The sequence below is a fragment of the Macadamia integrifolia genome, chromosome 5, assembly GCF_013358625.1.
Source record: "Macadamia integrifolia cultivar HAES 741 chromosome 5, SCU_Mint_v3, whole genome shotgun sequence".
Lineage (NCBI taxonomy): Eukaryota > Viridiplantae > Streptophyta > Magnoliopsida > Proteales > Proteaceae > Macadamia > Macadamia integrifolia.
In genome coordinates, this window is record NC_056561.1 from 7,744,458 (window position 1) to 7,765,374 (window position 20,917).

General features: G+C 36.8%; 2 protein-coding genes, 2 non-coding genes and 1 pseudogene across 4 annotated transcripts in view; 4 read left to right on the forward strand and 1 right to left on the reverse strand.

Annotated features, from left to right (window-relative positions):
- LOC122079403 (protein POLLEN DEFECTIVE IN GUIDANCE 1) overlaps window positions 1-19,974 on the reverse strand; it is a 27,025-nt gene extending 7,051 nt beyond the window's left edge. Inside the window, exons 1-3 of the mRNA XM_042645838.1 lie at window positions 19,138-19,974; window positions 18,273-18,424; window positions 17,615-17,718 (exon numbers count right to left, since the gene is read on the reverse strand). Coding sequence (XP_042501772.1) covers window positions 17,615-17,718; window positions 18,273-18,424; window positions 19,138-19,783 — 902 coding nt within the window. The 5' untranslated portion in view covers window positions 19,784-19,974. The remainder of the gene's footprint in view (window positions 1-17,614; window positions 17,719-18,272; window positions 18,425-19,137) is intronic.
- LOC122079502 lies at window positions 217-3,699 on the forward strand (annotated as a pseudogene).
- Window positions 1,977-2,069, forward strand: LOC122080476. Its single transcript, XR_006140769.1, has one exon. It is a non-coding gene; the product is annotated as a small nucleolar RNA R38 (small nucleolar RNA).
- LOC122080488 lies at window positions 2,181-2,268 on the forward strand. Its single transcript, XR_006140781.1, has one exon. It is a non-coding gene; the product is annotated as a small nucleolar RNA snoR20a (small nucleolar RNA).
- On the forward strand, window positions 10,425-11,239 carry LOC122079404 (ankyrin repeat-containing protein BDA1-like). The gene has a single exon (XM_042645839.1). The coding sequence runs from the start codon at window positions 10,466-10,468 to the stop codon at window positions 11,201-11,203; it is 738 nt and encodes a 245-aa protein (XP_042501773.1). The 5' UTR covers window positions 10,425-10,465; the 3' UTR covers window positions 11,204-11,239.
- Window positions 19,975-20,917: the final 943 nt, after the last annotated feature.

Below are 20,917 nucleotides of genomic sequence, written 5' to 3' on the forward strand. Positions count from 1 at the left end.
GGCCTCCGTTGTCTGTGTTTGTGTAGGTTGGATCAGCGGGGTTTTTGGCAGCAACAATTCGTTTATTTTCAGAGCTGGAGGAGAAGTAGCCCCTTTATGGTCCTTACTTTCATATCTGGAAGAGAAGTAGCGCCAGTCTCTCTCTCTCTCTCTCTCTCTCTCTCTCTCTCTCTCTCTCTCTCTCTCTCTCTCTCTCTCTCTCTCTCTCTCAAAAGAATGGCTACCGTTAATAGTTACTCCGAGACTCAGGGTTACCAAGACTAGGGGTGTCAATTCGTGGTCCGAACCAACTAAATCGATCAGGATCGATCGTTTATAAATCGACCCAGCCCAGCCCGGACTGTTTATTAAACGTGTCGGGCTTGAGCTCAACTCGTTTATAAATAGTCGGTCTTGATTTTGCTACTTGGACCGTCGGGTGCCCGACCGAGACTGGCCTATTGTGCACCGGCCTAGCCCGACCCTTTAATGATTGTAGAATACCTATTTTACCCCCCAAATTAAAAAGAAAACATGTTCACATTTTAAATAATGATTATATTTGGTATCATATATTGATTAATTGTCATTTTTTTGGGCTTGCATGAGTGGGTCGGAATATAAGAGCACATTTTAAAGAGGGCCCGTTTAAAAACCGGTTAAAGCCCGTTTAACATTAAACATGTCTGTAGTCCGGATAAGGCCCGACTAAAGTCCGATTAAGGTGGCCCAATTATAGTCCGAGGCCGACCGACCGAATATAAAGCGTACCATGCCCTCAATAACTAAGCCCGATTAGTTAAATGAGCAGACACGGTGTAGCCTTTGAAAGTCTTCAAGCCCGATTAAGCCCGATCAAAACCGAACCGGCCGACCGGTTGACACCCCTAACCAAGGCAACACACCAGTGCCCACACCTACCGTGGCGACCTCAAAGCAGCCTGCCCCTGTCGCTAAGAGCGTCGACACCCAATCTGTTCTGAAAAGGTTTGTATTGTTTAATTTCTCTGGTTTCTTCGTTATTGGTCCTTTTGATTTTCTTCATCTGTCCCAATATTTTTTTTTCTGGTTTCTCTTGATCCTTCTGGTTCTTCTTCTTTTTCTCTCTGCCTGCGGATCTTGACGTTGGGTTTTTCTTTGACGTTCTTTCCTTGGACCTTCCGCCACAAAAGAAACCCTAGCTTTTGAATTTCTCTATATTTTTAGGCTTTTCTTTAGAGTTCTTAGATTCAATTTGGATTTATTTGAGCTCTTGTCTGTGGGAATTTTGTATTTTGTCATTGCCTTTGAGTTTTGGGTTCGGGGATCTCTGTTGAACTTAGTGTTCTTCCGTTTTGGATACTTATTTTAAATTTTTATTTTCAATTCCATCTTTTCTATCTTATCATTTGTATCTTTTCCTGTTTCTGATTCATTTAAACAGGCTACAGTCAGAATTGATGGCCCTAATGGTAAGAAACCATTCAATTGTTTTTACTTATTAAAAATTTTCAGTAGTTTACCTTCAGATCTGTTAACAATTTTATCTTTGATTTATTATGTGCAGATGAGTGGGGATGCTGGCGTATCTGCTTTTCCTGAGGAAGACAACATATTCTGCTGGAAGGGTACAATCTGTGGAAGGAAAGATACTGTTTTTGAAGTAACAGATGACAAGCTCTCACTATCTTTTCCAACTGATTACCCATTCAAACCTCCCAAGGTCAAATTTGAAACAAGCTGCTTCCACCCTAATGTAGATGTCTTTGGTAACATTTGCTTGGACGTCCTGTAGGTAGATATACCACTCTTTTGATTACTCTGTCTCAGTTTCAAATTTAAGACTTATTGATTCTAATCTGAACCAAAACAAAATCTGTCTAAATTACAGGATAAATGGTCATCAGCTTATGATGTGAGAACCATTTTAATCTCTATCCAGAGTTTTCTTGGAGGTAACCTTCTTTCCCTTCCTGCTTTTTAGTTTGGTATTTTAAGTTTTATAATTAGAAGACAATTGAAGGTAATTATGAATGTTAATTTATTTTGGGTTTGTACAGTTATCCCTGTCTGATTTATTGGTGCTGATGTTTATCAACTCTGACACTTCATTGCCGTAGGTTTTTAGTTACTTGTATTCTCTCTTTAATTTGTGTGTGTGTATATATATATATATATATATATATATTGGAACTGTGGAAAACCAGCAAAAACCTTACACAGCCACTGAGGCACTTTTAGTTTACTGAAATTCAAGTACATGTGTTTGCATTGTTATGTTGAAATTCATGAACTAGGATGGTCTGAAGCATTGTCTATCTTTTTCTATGATTTCGATTGGTATATGAGGATTATCATACATACTAGAGCGTTGAGGATGAGAACGTGAATACAGTTATCCCTCTCTGATGCATGGCTGCCGATCTATTCTGAATCTGATTAATATGCCGCTTTGGAGTCTTACATCTGTGTCCTTATAATATCATTTTTCTCAACCAGTCATGTGAATTGCTTATGAATCTTCTATTGGGATCTTGTGCAGTCATCCCTTTCCCTTGTTTTGCTCTTCTTCCAGCTTTTGATAAGAGGGTTTTATTGTTAAGAGTCATCTTATTTTACACAAACTAAATATTTTTCTCTTTCTTTTCCTTATTCCAACCCTTGGTTTTCAGTTGTTGAGTTTCTGTTTCCTTCTTGCTTTCTTTAAACTAATTTTACCTTGAAAATTACAAATTGTTGAAGCTTGAAACAGATGGAATTTTATTGATGCAACAATGTCTCTGCTTTGCTTCTCTGTTTCTTTGCCAATGATGACTGGTGAGAAAGAAGCTGAATCTGAACTTCTTGTGTTTGGATTGTGCAAAGTATTACTTTAGTACCTTGGCTTTTTGACTGCCAAACTCATAGAATCTAAATGGGATAAAATCTACCTTGAAAATGCAGTTTAGTAATTAAGTTTTCAAAACTCTATCTTGGCTGGCCAGCACACCAAAACACACCCCTTTTAGTCCTCATTTTTGTGTACTTGTACTCCAACAATTGGTCAAAGAGCATCTAATGTAATTTTTAATTTAATTATACAGTTGTAAGTATATCTAGTTTTACTACTTTTCGCTTAGTTTCGGTTAAGCTAAGAAATAGTTTATTTGCTTCTCTATTTGTGAGTTATCAAAAGAACACATCTTCTGGGGAGAATGTCATCTTATTAAGAGTTGTAATAAGTTATTTTTCATCACTGGTGATCCTTTTAATTTTGTATAATGGCAATAATGATCTTTCTTTTATTTTTTGTTGTCTTCATTTTATAGTTTGTTCTAAAATTATCTTTTGGGTACTTGTGTGTAGAATTACTTTGCCAGATGGCACTGTCAAGGAAGGCAAGAAGTGGATGTCAACTCTCACAGAGATTGCTGAGGAGATATCTAAGAGTTTGGTAGCAAATGCTTTGATTTCTCAGGTGCACATATAAGTCTTTTGTTTGTTGTAGTATTCCTCTACTGCTCTAACCAAGGGAGAAGTAGAACTTGCACTAGTATTCCCACTTATGTGTTTTCCTTAGAGGTACTAGTTGTGTTAGTGTATCAATGGGGTCACAATGATTTAGACATTGGTATTTCAAATTGGATGGTTCCTCAGGGATATTGATCAGAATCTGTATGGAATAGACAATCAAAACAAAAGGATTTGCTGATCCAGTGAAGGACATCCCCCAATACTACTATTGGATCGACCAATCCACTATACGTGGCTAGCTATGTGCTTGATCTGTTGCTCCCAATCGGTACCAGTTTCTAGAACCAGTTGCTTCAATTCACCAGTTGTGGTCCAAGGAAAGCAAAGTGTGGAGAGAGTATGGTCACTATATAGTTTTCTTGCTTGGAATATGCCCAATATTTTTTTCTTGGATGTATTATTACAGGGATTTTTTATGTAAATATAATTATTTAAAAAAAAATTCTACTATATACGACAGGACTATATTTCTGTAGTAAAAAGTATTTTTTTACTACACTTCCAAGCATCCGTCGTATATATTGACATTATGCGACGTTATATTTTTGTAGTAAAAGAGATACTTTTACTTCGGTATTGTACTCCGTAGTAATAAATTATTTTATACTACAGTAACTTACCGTCGTTTAAATTTGATTTTAAAACTATGGTATAATAATTCCGTAGTTAATAACCTAAACATACGCATTCCATAATTCCGTCGTAAACAAATACGACGGCAATCTTAACGACGGTCATGCGATAGACATTAACTGTCGTATATATTTCAATTGCTATGGTAGAGTTTTTTAACTATGAAAAATTTCCGTAGTAAAAGAGCAAATTTGTTGTAGTGAACGTTTTTTGTATTTTTCCTCTCTATTTTCTCCCCTCCTCTGTTTTCCATTTTTTAACGTTGCATAAACAGTGTTACAAAACCTTGCTTAATGAGCCTAACCTTTCTCTTCCAAAGGATCAAAGTTTGTGTACAATAAGACAGAGATCACATGGTTGTTTTATCTTGGAGGTAAAACGCAGGTATCCCCAATTATACTATTATAGGGGGTGTTTGACCTTAAGGAGAGTGTCTTTTGATATGACTCAACCCACTTGGTTCGTTCTACTTCAACGTCATTGTACCAGAGGTTCATCTATTGCATTAACAAAATACTTCAATCTACACAGCAATCTAATGGGTACTATCTTGTAACAAATCAACCTGAAGCAAAGCTTTCAGTTCATGAATTTCATAGAAGAAGATGCAAATCAAAGTAAGGCAAAGGAAACTAACAAGGGTGAGTTTAGATTGATTCATCATATCATGTATGTAATGCATCAGAAGAAATCTGAAGCTAAAATCGGAAAAGAAAGCAGCGGCATCTCCTCCGATTTTAACCCAACACCGCCTCTCCTCCCAATCTACCAGAAACACATCCACCATCAATTCCACACTCCCTATTCCTCCTCCAAATCCAAATCTAAAACCCATTTACTCTCTCTTCCTCATCTTCCTCCCATTATATATACAATCCTCAATCTTCAACATCAGTAACCCCACCGTCACAATCTCCATCACTGACTGTTGCAACAAGCACCACAACATCATATGTAGCAAATCAAAATCAAACTCACGTCAATGCAATAGCAAACCCATTGTCAAGCAAGACCCTTATCGCCGGTGAGAGCCACCTTGAAGAACACTATCCAGATTATGATTACTCAGCGGAATGTTTATCGCAACAGCGGAAGGAGCAACCTTGGAAGAGAGAAGAGAGCGGAACTAGGGGTTGCAGCGGTGCCTTCCTCTGCGTTTTTGGGATCGAGGTTGGAGAGGTGAGTGGTTTGGTTGAATTAGGGTGTCTGGTATGGGTGAGAGTGAATGGGTTAAATGGGCAAAAGTCACGTCTTTTTCTTTACCAACGTTGGCTTTGTTTTCTCCATGTATCGCACAATCAGACAACTCAAGACCTCTATGGACGTTGTATGGGCGACGCATTCCTATGGAGAGGATCCAACAATAATGCAGCCAATCACTTGGGCTCGGGCCTACTCTGAGTGGCCCTAGCTGATAGGGCCCGGCTTGAGCTGGACGGAACTTTGTTGGCTTTTCCTCAGAAGGATTCCCTCTTTTTTGGTAGAATCGAGAAAGATTCTTTGATATCAGACGAGGGAGACATGTTCATGAAGACCTATCCAAAAAAAAAAAATTGTTTATACAGACCTCCATCAGGCACATGTTATTGGCATAGGTGGCAACGAGGCAGTCGCACCGGAGGGCCACTGAAAGCTCATTAGAAAAAGGCAAAGCCTCAATAGGGGACTGGGACTGGGACTGGGATTGGGATTGGGATGGGGACTTGACTCTCCCTAATTAATTGGGCTTTCAATTAGTAATTAAGGGGGTTAAGAGGACTTTAGATACGCATCTTTATGCAGGATATGATTCTTTTTCATAGAGTTCATGGATCATAGATTGATCTCACAGTTGGGGTGACCTCGAGACGTGTGTCTGGTCCTTCTAATCAGAAGATTACTATCTGATCTGAGGCTCTATGGAGAGGATTTGGATCCTCTTTATACATGGGCACATATCCTTTGATCCTTTCAACTCTTGAATCACTTATTAATACTTAATTAATTGGAAATGATCTTTTTCCAAAGACGGGAGGAGGAGCAAGGTTAAGAGGTGAGGGAATCAGTGGGGAGACAAGGATTAGTGGGGGAAGGGAGAGACGGAGTTCAATTTTCTCTACTCGATTGTGAAAATCGAATATTAAAACATAAGTTCTTACACATATCTCTTGTATTTATCCACTTTATAAATAGAGGATTAGATCCTCTTGCATGCCTTACTATATTAATTGAGATAGCTTCAATAATAAAATGGTTGATGAGGATATTTTCTTAAATCGAAGCCAGCTAGGTGCCTTTGTAGTTAAAAGATGTTTTAATTTGACTTCTGTTGTTCTTCCTACTGATTATTTGGTGCAATAGGGAGTGATATATATATATATATATATATATATATCACAAACTACCTAAGCAAAACAAGTGGGTGAGGAGATAAGTTTATAAGTTGTTTTGGACCGAGTAAACTTCAGTTTCCTTGCACCCAAGGATTCCCATTCACCATGGGAGATTAGGGTTGCAGGAGTGGAATCTGAGAGAGAGAGAGAGAGAGAGAGAGAGGGGTGGTAGAGGTTTATCTAGACCCTAAGACACGGTCAACCTCACCGCATGTTTCAGAGAAACTGTCTAATAATTTTGTGTTTTTCTCAATCCTAAGACACACGGCATGTTATTCACAAGGGGAAATGATGGCGACTCCGTGAATGATTCAGTCGATCAAAAAAAAAAAAAAAAAAAAATGTGTATTTCTGAAACAATGCTTTCTCAATCGTGTATTTATATCGGGTGATGAGTTTTTTTTTTTAGGTAAATATCGGGTGCTGAGTTATTGTGCGAGGCACATCCTTATAGGTTATGTTTGGTTGTAAGGAAAATTTAAGGGAAAGAAAGAATTTTTTTTATTTTTTATTATTACTCGATGTGATTCCATGTGATTGTATAAACTACTTAAATTTTGTATCATATTTAGTAATAATATATATACTTGTAATTTTTATTTTATAGTTTATAAGAAAGGATTTTGGACGTGGTTTGAGGAATTGGATCGGATAAAAAATTGGCCTTGATCGATCCTGAATCTTAGCCAATATCATATGGATGGATCAGTACAGACGGGGTAAAATAGTTTAAGAAATGATTTTTTTTTTAATTAAAACTAGCAGTAATTATGTCCCATCCTAGCTGGTTCGAAGCGATATTGGATCAATATCAACCTTATTTGATCCTATTCTCGATACCGATATCTCAAACCATAATTTTTAATGCAAAATAGAATCAATTTAATAACCAATTAAAGAATGCTTATAAATTAGTGATATAGGCACATAATAGGTTAATGTTAAAAAATTAAAAATAAAATAAATAAATAACAAGTTAGAAATTTCCAGTTTCCTTCCTTATGGAGTCAATATGTAAATTTCACAGGAATGAGTAACAAATATTATCATAGCCCATGGAGAAGAAATGTCCCTTCGTAAGAAGACTAACAAGATTGAAATGAGTAATAAATTTCATGCAACATTTCGCAAAGGTGCCACTAAAGTAAATAATTGCTAAAAATGACAAGTTGCTACTTAAAGTTTGTCGGAATTTTTGTTTTTTACCCAAAAATTTGGGGAAGGAGTGAAGAAAGAAAAGTCCCTGGATCATCTTCATTCTAATCTTATCGTTTACCTTTTCTTTGTTACCTTCTTTTGGTTAACTCACTGGGTGTTGCTTGTAAGATTTTCTTTTAGTAATCAAAGGTTTTTATAAGGAGTAAGGGAAGAAAATCTCTAGATCATCTTCATTCTCATCTTATCTTTTACTTTTTCTTTGTTACCTTCTTTTGGCTGATTCAATGGTGTTGCTTGTAAGATTTTCTTTTAATAATGAAAGTTTTTTACCCAAAAAATAGGTAAAGAAAGAGAAAAACAATATAGATAAGCAGAAAATAGTAAGGGAGACTGGAAAATCTTCAAGGGTACCATGGGTAGCCGCCTCTTTAACAATGAAAACTAGTAACCATTTGTTTTTATTTTAACATGGGTAATTTATAGTGCCACCTCTTAGAGAATGTCACTATTATAAGAACAATAATTCTGTAATGTCAAATTAGACTCAGACTCCTGTTGTCAATCACTTAATAATGAGGAGTTAAAATGACCATTATACCCTATTTACTCCTTTCCCCTCTCTCTCTTTAACATTTTTCTGGTGATTGCTATTGAATCTCCTGAGAGCGTCTCCAAAGAATTCAAAGCCGTGGAGAAGCTCATGTTTAGGTGGGATTTTACTCTATCTGAAGAGGCCAAGGAACGAATGATCTTTGATGGTGGCGATCATCAGGAAACTGAACGTTACTTGTGGGCCATCGACGAGATCCAACGCTCCATGGTCGAAGACACTAATTCCTAGGCAGACGCAATACCACACCACTACTGACAATTCAACCCACTTGTCAAAAACCAAGGAAAACAATATTAATCCATCAGACCGAACAAAACAGTAGATAACGATATAAAGAAAGAAAACCCACCTCCGCCTGATGAACTTCTCCTCAGAAGTCTCAGTGACTTCTTTCTCTGCAAAAGCCACCTCACATCAGACAACCACTCGATTGTCCCTCTTTTCGACCTTCCACTTCAATCCAGCGCTAGAAAGATTATTTCTGATAACATTTCTGGGTAGAAAAATAGTTCCTAATCTCAGAACTTTACTGCGGTTATTCACCGATAAAGAGGCTGGAGTGGGATACCCCCGAGACCAAGATTAGGCGTTGGATACGCGCTGCCAAGGTCTGCGTTTGTATCCTTTTTTCCAGTGAGAAACTCCTCTGCGAGCAGATCTTCTAGGGTCTCAACCCCGCCTCCGACAACACCAGCTTCATGGAAACCGTCAAGGGTTCCGCCATTCAAGTCTTCAACTTCATTGAGACTATCAGCATCAGCCACCGATCACTGGAGAAGCTCTTCAAGATTCTTGACCTCTACGAAGCCCTATCCCACCTCTCGCGGGACGTCGATGAGGTAGTTTACTTACTTCACATATAATAAGGGCATTTTAATATTTAAAAAAAATATAGTGGCTGACATCAGCATCTAAGGTATATTCTAGAACAACAACTAACGGCAAGGAGTTTGAATCTAATTTGGTATTACAGAGGGGTTGTCATTCTCTAGAGGGTGGCTCTACAAGATAATGAAAATTGAATACAACAACGTAAGTTCTTTGCACATCTCTTCTTACTTTCCACGAGAGAGCAATGCTGGAAATGGCTTCTAGTTAAAGAAGTTTTAATTTGACTTATTCTAATTAAGGGTGTTCTTGTAATAGTGGCATTCTCTAGGGGGTGACACTATAAATTACCCTTTTAACAATGAGAAATTTTCGACGCAATAGAGGCAAAGGAATTGAACGCCCACCATTCTTTACTACAGAATTAGGAATCAAATTAGATGGAGCAGATCCAACCATTGGCGATGACAAACACACAAATTTTATAGCATTTAATAATGTTGTCGATATTTTTAATTCCCATGGGCTCATATATATATATATATATATATATACATATATATATTTATATATTAGCAATCCGCCCCTTTCATCCACTAAGCCATCTCTCCTAATTAAAAAATTAAAATTTGATTATAATATATTATCGTCATAATTAACTTCAATAATTATTATTAATAATTATAAATTAAATATATTTTATTGTATAGATAAGATCTATACTATATATATATATATATATATATATGTCTCGTTTCCTTGCCAGATCGGAGTATGGTATTGCACCGATCTCATTCTTCTCACCATACAGAACCAGGAGGACCCTATTTCCCTGGATTTTGGAAAACCCTATTTCTCATCATTTTATCCTTGGCATACACCCACCCTTTTCCTTATATATATATATATATATATATATATATATATATATATATATATATAAATACACTAGGGAAGAAGGGTGAGAGCAGTATTGCGAGAGGCCGGCCGGGAGTGTTCCTTGATCAACCATTTCAGTTTTCTCTGCACGATAGTGACAATTGAAAAGTACAACGTAAGTTCTTTACACATCTCTTCTTTATTTCCAGTAGTGGAGACCCAGTGCTGAGAGTTGCTTTAGTTGTAGTTAAAAGAAGTTTTTATTTGATTTGTGTCGTTTTAGTTCCTTATGATTATTAATTGGTGAAATATAATATATAGGGATTCATTATGTATTCTGGCGAATGATTTATATATTATTTTTTTTTGTTGTTGTTTAATTTGTTAATTATATTTTCACTTAAGAGTTTGTGATCTCGTTTTGGCTTCCTTTTTGACAGTTCAGTTGAACAAGATCATTCATTCAAACATTTTGAAAGCTACCTATCCCATCTCCAGTAAGCCAAATATAATGGACCAGAGATTGATTGAAGCGGCTAGGAATGGAGATATAGAAGGTTTATATGTATTACTTGGGGAGGATCCTTTCATCCTTGAGAACATCGAAAAGATTCCATTTACTAATACTCCTTTACACTGGGCTGTGTTGTCTGGTCATACCTGTCTTGTGGAAGAAATTATAAATTTGAAGCCTTCTTTCACTTTGAAGCTAAACCAAGACGGATACAGCCCCTTGCACTTAGCTTCAAGATCTGGGCACCTAGAGATTGTGAAGGTGCTCTTGAAAGAAGAAAGTGGACAAGTTTGTGGTCTTGGTAACCTGAAAGGCAGAGAGAAGAGGACTCCTCTTCATTGTGCAGCTATTGCTGGAAAAGTCGATGTGTTGAAACTATTGCTCCTCAATTGCCAAAACTCCATCAAAGCTTTAACTGTTAGAAAGGAGTCCGCTCTTCATCTGGCTTTGAAATTTGGTCAGGTTGAAGCCTTCAAAGTATTGGTGAATTGGCTGGAGAAGCATTGGCAGAACGACATTCTAAGTTGGAAAGACAATGAAGGGAACACTGTCTTGCACCTTGCTACCTCAGGAGGACAATATGAGGCAAAACCACACACCTTCATCCCTCCCTCTTCTTCAACGAAAATGGGTCAGCTGCTGATTGTACTGAGTCAGCTTCCAAAACCTATCCTTTTTGTTTTCAAATATACCCTTCTTTATCTTTGTAATGGTAGAAGGTGGGACAGGTGTTAGATGCTGACTCGTACAATCAAGGCAGATCGATCTTATATCGTCGTCTACACCTTTTAGTTTGTTTTATTTATTTATTTATACTAACACATGTACGGACCATTTTGTTGCATTTCCTATTATATATACAGATGGTAAAGCTACTTATACATAGTAGTGGCCGCATTGTTAGAAACGCTATCAAAGTAAATGTGATGAACAACGAAAGTTTGACAGCATTGGATCTGGTAATGCATCTTCCAAGTGATGATGAAGGAGACCGAGAAAGAATAAGAAGTAGCCTATGCAGTGTAGGAGCTAAGAGAGGGCAAGATATTATTAATATGGGGAAGAGCAAAATAGTGGCAACAAAATTAACTTGTGTAGTGAAATGGGTGGTGTCCAAGTCGAAAATAAAATCTCTGCAAGGGAATTTTATGAGATTGAAGGTGGACATGGATACTCCGCTCGATACGCGTAATGCGTTGTTGGTGGTAGTAGTTCTAATTGTCACTGCAACTTATCAAACTGGACTCAATCCCCCTGGTGGTTATTGGCAGGATGACACAAATACTGTCTTCGACAATGACGGCAATCTTGTACTTGGCCATTCTGCTGGGCAACCAATTTGGTTTACAAAAGCTACAACTATATACAACTTGGTGATGCTGTTTAACTTTGCAGCGTTTCTTCTATCAGTGGTCCTGGTTTACAATCTCACAGTAGGATTCCCTTTGCGTGGCGCACTCCTACTAGCTCTACTCTTTATGTTGCTGACTTTTTCATGGTCAACACCAGTAGGTTTTAATGGTCCAAGCCATCCTCGGTATTTTTATTATTTTGATTATTTTAGTCCATCATACTACTTTTCTGGGAATTTTATGTTATGGCTTCCAATTGTGTTGGTAGTAATCATCTGGGCCATGACGGCAAACTGGATGGGACGGATATGGCGGAAGCTTTTGCTACTTACTAGCCTTGCGAGGGATTAACTGAATCAATAATATATTCACCACCGTTTCCTTGAGATCATATTGCTGCAGATTCACTTGCTTATTCACATGTTTCATATTTTTTCCAATTTCTTTATTTTTAATCCCCCCAGCTAATTATAGTTTATTTGAACTTAATTAGAAAATTGATGTACTTGGGCTCCCAGGAGTCCGATTCTTATTTACAATATGAATAAAATCAACTTTCTATCACTAATTGTTGTTTATGTAGGAATTTCTTTGAAGGTCTTGAGCATTTGTTTTTCGATTATCCTTTTTCTTTAAGTCAGCTTGGGCCGGGAAGCATTTTTTGTAAGTTTTAGTCGAGTGCTATAATTATTCTTCGATTTGAAAGAGAATGGAATGGATTTAAAATGCTTTTAATGGTAAAACTCTTTGTGATCATCTTAACAAGTTAACTTTCAGTGCAACATTATATCATATTTGATGAGAAATGAACAAATGTACATCAAAATAAAATCCTTCACGATTTCGTTGTTTGCCCTGGATACAAATAGAAAATTCATAAATGGTGTTCTTCCTATTACTCAAATAATTGAATTAGAAAAAGAGAGACTAAGAGGGGGCGGACTGAGATGTATTGACATCTAATGCATAAATGGTGTTCTTCTCTCTCTCTCTCTTATATTAGTGTGCAGATCAAAGGAGGGCATCTTAAGTGTGGAGCAGTATGGTCTTTTCGTACCCATTGTGTCTAGCTAGGAATTACCTGCACTAGTGGTTCTTCCCATATATGTATGTGAACGAGGTTATCGACTCACCCAGAGCTAACACCTCAACCAATGGAAGAGATGGAAGAAGTGAAGGAGACCTTTTCAAGAAAATGAAGAAAGAGATAGACACAAGGATGCGTCATGGGTGTACCGTTAGCACACCCATCATTTTTCATATATATATATATATATATATATGAAAACTACAATGGAACCACGTTGTGAGTGGCCGGCCGGGAGTGTTCCGCTAACTCGATTAACCATTTCAGTTTGCTCTACACGATAGTGAAAATTGAAAACTACAACGTAAGTTCTTTACACATCTCTTCCTAATTTCCAGTGTTGGGAGTTGCTTTAATTGTAGTTAAATAAATTTTAATTTGACTTCTATCGTTTTAATTTCTCATGATTAATTGTTTTTTTTTTTGACAATACCTAATAATGTTAGCCACGTATCGCTTTAATTTTAACGGGCTCTTATTATGTCTATGTACGGTGAATGAAATTTTTGCACAACGCTATTAGGAAAATCAACCAATTATAAAGTTTTTTTTTAATGAATAATAATAATAATAATAATAATAATAATAATAATGGCTTGCATCATTACATAAACGTAGGCATGTTTTTCACAAGGGGAAATGATGACGTCTCCGCAAATGATTCAGCCGATCATAAAAGAATACCGAAGGGTATTTCTTAATCATCTATTTTATATATATATATATAGTAGTAAAAATTCACACGTACAAAATGCACATGGAACTACAATAGTGTGTTTGTCTATGTGTGTTACTCAAAAAAAATGTGTTTGAGAGAGAGAAAGAGAAAGAAAACTTTATAAGACGTGGCAAACAAAGATAAAATGTGAAATAAATTTTATGATCAACATAACTCCTTTTAATCAAAGATTAAATTCTGAAAATACAATCCAAACTGTTCTATAGGAATTTGAATTCCTCGGGTAAACACTTAATCCATGATCAAAGAATAAATTCTCCTAAACAACACCTCTTTCCTCAAATTTTCGTGTTGTAACTCTATGGGTTTTTTATTTCATATAATCCGAACTATATAACATAAGGGATCACAGAGTAGTTGCCATTTTTTGTTCTTATTTACTTCATGTGAAATCCATCCTATCTTTTCATTTTTTTCTTGTAATAAGATAATAAGAGTTACGATCAAATAATTGAACTATTTAGAAAAGGCAAAGGCATTTACTGAAATGAGATTCTATAATAAACTTCATTCAAGATAAAAAATCATAAAAGTCCAAGATATTTAATGCTTGCTGTTTAAGCTTAGATCTCGGGCGATTTTTAAGATCACACTCTTTCCCTTCTCCAACGTCAAATCTGATTGAAGTGAATACAAGCCTTTTTAGTTTTAGAAGCTTTATCTCATAACTAGGGGTGTCAATTCTTAAACCGAACCGGTAAAACCGATCGGATCAAACCGATAACAACACGGATCGAACCGAACCGAAGCCTTATTGGGTCAGTTCGGTTTGGAGTATTGCAACCCCAAAACCAAACCGAACCGCACCGGAAACCGGATGAACCCAAAACCAAACCGAAACCGGCTCAAAACCCGGACCGAAACCGAAACCAAACCGGTAAGAAACCGAAACACTCCAAAATTCATTAAAAAAAATCAAAATTTGCATAGTTTTGTAAACATTTGTATGGAAAGTCGAATCCAAACTGGACCAAAAACCAAAACCAACCCGGTTACAAATCGATTTAAGAAACCGAAGACAAACCAAAACCAAACCGCACCGAAACCGAAACCGAAACCGAAACCGGAATTTCCTTATTGGTTCGGTTTTGGTTTCAACTTTCCCACACCGAAACCGACTCAACCCAGACCGAAACCGAGCCGGACCGACCGATTGACACCCCTTTATCTGTCCATGTGATATCCAGTCAGTTTTAAAGTTGTTCAGTTTTTCTATCATTTATTCGAAGGTTAGTTGAAGATATTCTCTTATTCAAATCTAAAGTTTCTCCTAAATCTGATCACTATTGGGTGTTGTGATCCTGTTATCTTGGACTCGTCCTGAAACTTATTATAAGGTTAGACCAGTCTCCATTAGGTTTTATTTTTTATTTCCCTAATCGGTTAAGGTCTCTCAAGTCCACTCTAATTTCCCTTCAAAGAATCCACTTGTTGATTTCTTAACTGTCATATATAAATGTCAAGGAGAGAAAATACATAAAAAAAAAATAATAATAAAAAATAAATTTGAAATAACTAAAATACTACCTAGAAATACCCCTATTTTCAGTTTTCTTAATTTCTATAAGCCCTTACAAATTTTTTCGGGTCCCATCTATGCGATAACGAATCAAAGTATGGTGACAGGCCTATTATTTGGAATAACTGCTGCTTACAACAAAATCACCCTGCATATTCTCAAATAACATAATCTTTCATTGCATAGTTGGATAAGGCCCTAAATATATAACTTCGCTCTGAACCTAAAGCATCCGCCAAGGAGTTTGCATCTTTGAGTCCCCAAAAGAATGATATGTCCCTATGTTGCTTAGTGACTTGGCTCTCTGAACCAATGCGCTAACTTCCAATGAATGTTAATATTAGGAAGCTTGGCAATTGGTGGTGACCTTTTTTGGAAAATTAATCTGGCTCCATACAACAACAATTCAGCCTTATCCCAACTAAATGGGGTTGGCTAAATGGATCAGATCAAAGATAGCAAAAGAAAAGGAAAAGTAAAGTAAGAGGGAAAGGGAAAGGAATACAACACAAGAAATCAGTAAAATCTCACCTAAATGGGGTCAGCTACATGGATTCTTGCCCTCCAATCATATCTATTCGAGGTCATACTTGGGACAAGACCTAAACTATCCATGTCTTTCCGTACTACCTCTCCTATGGTCATTTTAGGCCTACCCCTAGCTCTTTTAGTTCGTTTAATCTCTTTTAGACACTCCTCCTCACCAGTGCATCCCCAGGTCCCTGTTGAACATGGCCATACCACCTCAAGATACTTTCTTGAAGGTTATCACGAATCGAGGAAACTCCCAAATAAGCTCTAATATGTTCATTCTTTACTTTATCCTTTCCAGATTTGCCACACATCCATCTCAACATCCTCATCTCTGTTACACATTGCTTATCTATATGAAACTTCTCTTAAACTGCACAACATTATGCTCCATAGCCGGTTGAATGGCTGTCCTATAGAACTTCCCTTTAAGCTTTAGAAGGATAAGTCGGTCACACAACACTCTAGATGCACCACTCTAATTCATCCATCCCATTGTGAAACATCACCCTCTATATCACCTTCTTTATTTATAGTAGACCCCAGCACCTACAATGGTCACTTTGTGGTACCTCTCTCCCCCAATTTTCACCATTTCATTATATATCGTAGTGTGACTAACCGATACGATACACATTTTTTTTTTTAAAATAAAAGTGTACTATATAGTATGAATAAGTATTGGCTGATACACACCGATACTTAAGATACGTATCAATAAAACTCATATCACTTTCAAAACAGAGCATGTTCTTCTTGGTGGTGATACCTAAGTTTCCAAAATTTGACACACAACTACACAATCAAACTCCCTTTCATTTCTTGGACCTGGGGCTTTGAATCATTAATAAAAAAATGATCCAAAATCTACAATCAAACTTATGTTTGGAGGATTGAAGCACAAAAATCATTCATTGAAGCTAAACATAGAGCAAGATAGGTAAGTCGAAAAAACTTCAAATTATTTTTGCAAATCTTTGTCATTACTTTTTTTTTAATACTATGTTTGAGTAGATTTAGGTAAAACAAGCACATACATTGCATCAAACATGAAATTATTACATCAATTTGTTCATAAACTTTCTAAAATTTCTCAAAAATTCAAAAAGTGTTCTACCTGAAAAAAAAATTCTTGGAAAAATGACTGTTATTACATTTATATTTTTTTTAGAAAATAAAAATTCTGCAAAATAACTGAAAAATGGGATAATTTAATTCAAATAAGACCAATATAGTTTAAGAACTACCATGTAATGAATGTGAGTGATTTTCACCTCTGATTTTGAACCAGCCCAAAACTCTTGGTGGTATTAGACGATTATTATATGTAAGAAATCTCATCCTTCATACAATTTCAATTGAATGCACTTATCTTGTAATACTTTGATATATGTTATATATTGCTTACTTATAGAGTTTTACGTTCCAAAAGATTTCCAAGTGTATCTTGACCCTATCCATGTGTATCTTTAGCATATATTGTGTCTCTCCAGTATGATATGGTACCAATACGATATGTCTCTCAAACCACCCTTCCAATACAATACTTGATACTGATACTTCAAACATTGCCCTAAAGAGCTAAAATATCAAACATTCACCACATTAAAAATTGGAAGCAATACGTGAGATGAGATGTACAAAGCATGTTACAATGTCAGTTTTCATCCAATAAAATGTCAAAAAGGAAAAAAAAAAGCCCCTTCATTTGATGGGGAGTAAACATGTCCATCTATATGCCCTTTATGTGTTGCGAAGCCACACTGGCATTCATACAAGTAGACATCAGGAATACTAAATGCACCTACTAAAGAAACATTTCGGGCAAGTGAGGGCTAGATAAAACTTGACACGTTTACTTTCATTTACCAACAGTACGCTCACAGCAGCCAAATTCTATTAAAAGTAGACATCTCACCTGGTGTTGAAAAACCTCCAGAATGCCATCACGACCCTTGCTGGCATGATAGTTAGCAATGAAAGAAATGAGTCGAAACAGACAAGGAACCCAATATTAATAAGCTGCAACACAAATGGTTAATATCTGAGAAACTCCATCATATCAAAATGGAACGATATCAGGTCAGGGGAAAAGAATAGAAAGAAAAAAAGAACCTGCAGGACAACTCAACCAAAATATGGTATCAATGTAGGCACCCTCTAGTGCCACTCAGCAGTTATTTTTAGCAAAATACAGAAGAAATGTGCCTCTTTTGGGCAAACCGTATGGAGTAACCCTAACCTCAATGTAAGAGCATTTTTAGGCTCTAAAAAGAGTGTGCCCAATCATGAGTCTCCCGCCACTGCAGGGTCTAGGGAGGGTTATATGTACGCAGGCTTACCCCACTTTGCAAAAAAGCTGTTTCTCGACTTGAACCTGTGACCACTAGGTCACAATGGAGCAACCATTTTTAGGCTCAATTAACTAAAATAATAAGGCAGAAGTACCTAACCAAACACAAAGAAATTGAACCATCTTTGTTTCAGCAGTGTCAAGGCAGCTTATGAGATATGACGAACACTGGCACTTTTCCACTGGCAATCCATAAAGATTACAAAGAATGAGCAGGGGTTACCAGTTCACATCTCCATGGCAAGTGGAAGATAGTATCATAGACTCTCTCCCGTTCTTTCTCGTTTCCTATAACAGTTGTGCTCCTTAGAGAATTTCCACTATTCATTGCTTCCAAGAAATATATCACAGGTGACTGTTCCACAGGAGAGAGATCTGACAGCAATCAAATAAACATAAATTGTATAATCATGGCTCAGGACTACCCAGTAAAACAGAGGAAAATAAATTAGAGCTTAATGACATAATAGCCAACACTAACTCCTAAGCAATGTCCAAATGTCACAAATCTGTTAATCATCCAATGTTTTCTTTTGGGATCAATGCAATTGCACAGAAGTACACAATGTCAACTGAATCATAGATTGATGAACAAAGCATGGCTAAGATCAGTTATGGCCAACACAAACTGCACTGAAGATTTGTTTCTGAAAATACACTGTCGATGTCTTCTGTAACAGCACATTGAGAGAGGACCCATCAAACACATGCCACATCCAGAAGCAGCAACATTTATAATGAAAGAAATACTCTGGCTAAGCTAAAGCTACAGAATTTGGTGCAAACCTACAAATTACCATGCTTAGACATCGACAAACAATAAACCAATGCAGGAAGAAAAAAGGACCATCTGAACTTGGCCTGGAAAGTAGCAATGCTAGTTAGAATAGTATTTCAGTATAGAGTCATGATGCGGTCCCTGGTTTTACAGCCATTGAGAAGTCAATAGTACGTGGATCAGTATTGAAACCTAATATCTCCGCTCGATAATTTCGATATAAGTTGCAATGAACAGGTAAACGAAATTCTTACAATCTAAATATTTAAGGAAAAACAAAAAATCAAGAACTTGGATGGGATAAGGTCACCTCTCGGATCTTCTGACATGAGTTGCTTCCAGTCCAGCGATTGCGCGGTTTCTAATTTGGTAATTTGACTTCCATTAGGCTTTTGAGCTGAGGAATTCATTCCTGCACCGCTCTCCTCCTTCGCAGGCTCGTCGGTCTGCAATACCGACTCATCGCCCCCACCACCCCCATTAACATTCCTCTGCCTCAATTCCACAAACAAACGCCGTTCTCCATGAAAGCCCTGAAAATCAGGCTCCGAAACCTGATGCACCGTTCGAACAGTCGCACCGTTGTCTTCCGTGACAGTAACCTCCTCACAAATAACAGTTTGGATCCTGCAACTCTGGAAATCCGATACCAATCCATCCGCACATGAACCATTCTCATAGTAAAACGGTTTCTGATTATCAAACACCGAATCAACAGCCTTGTCGGTGATCGGATCCTCCTCTATGGAAGGTGAAATTTTCTTTTTCTTCTTCCAACCCTTGTTCTTCCGCTTCCGACGATTCGGCTTATCTCCGGGAGAGAAAAGATCTCCATCTCCGCCATTTTGACGAAGTGGATCTGAATTCGATCTGTATAATAGAATTTCCTCGTCAGCAACGCCATCGTCGCTGAGAATATCGAAAGAGAGCTTTCTCCCACCATTTCTCAATTCCATTGAACGAGAGGGAAGAGCTCAGTAAGAAACTAAGAATTGAGGGAATGAATTGGAGAATAATGGAGAAACGGACAAGAAACCCTATATGAAAACGATTTCATTTCATGGTTTTGTCGATCAGTGCAATGGAGGAGGGAGTGAGAGATAGACGAAACGATCATCGGGACACGCAAGGCAAGTGCTTGTGCTTACGCTTACGCGTACGCCATACCACCAAAGTTAAACCCAACCGCCGCTTTCTCTCGATGGACGAATATGGATTTTGGGGCCCACATTACCCGACCCCGCAACCGTTTCACGTAGGAGGTAGGATTCGAGGCCCGAATTTGGAGAATTTGAAATGCGTCCGCTTATTGCAGACCGGGTGTTAATTTCAACCGGAAATGGAATCCAATCATTAAAATCAATCTGATAAATCAATTATTATTATTTACCAAAAGAAAAGATCATACCTGATAAACCATTTATTATTGAAAAAATTGCATAATTTCCTATTTTTAGGATTTTTTTCTTTACAAAACTATCTACCTAAGTTGTCAGTGAACAAAAATACCCAAAGTTTATAAAACTATCCACTCAATATTTTAGTTAACAAAAATAATTAAAATCAGATTAGGTTTACAAAACTATTCACTCAAAGTTTTAGTTAATAAAAATATCGGATTGTATGTAAAAGATGAAGGAAAATCACTGTTTTGTGTAGTTTTGAAAATCTAAAGCTGAATTTGGATATTTTTGTTAATTAAAACTTTAAATGAGTAATTTTGTAAAAAGAAATGTAATAGTGAATAATTATGTAATTTTTTCGTTATTATTTGATGGAAAAGCATTTCACCCCTATGTGTGCAGGGCCAATGCACATACAATAAAGGATCAATATTACATTTCATGGGGAGCAAGACAGCCATTTGGCCTCTGCATATGTCTAAGTGCAAGCATCATGCTCCCCCTCTAAATTATTTCCCCTTTTTTGATTTAGTTTTGATTTTACATATTGTAACAAAAATTGATTGATTCTATTTTAGTTTTAAGGTTCTAAAATGTTTTAGAACCGTTTTTTAAAACTGATGAATTGTATTTTCTATTTTCTAGTAAATGATAAATTGTTAAATTGGATAAAACTAAATACATCGA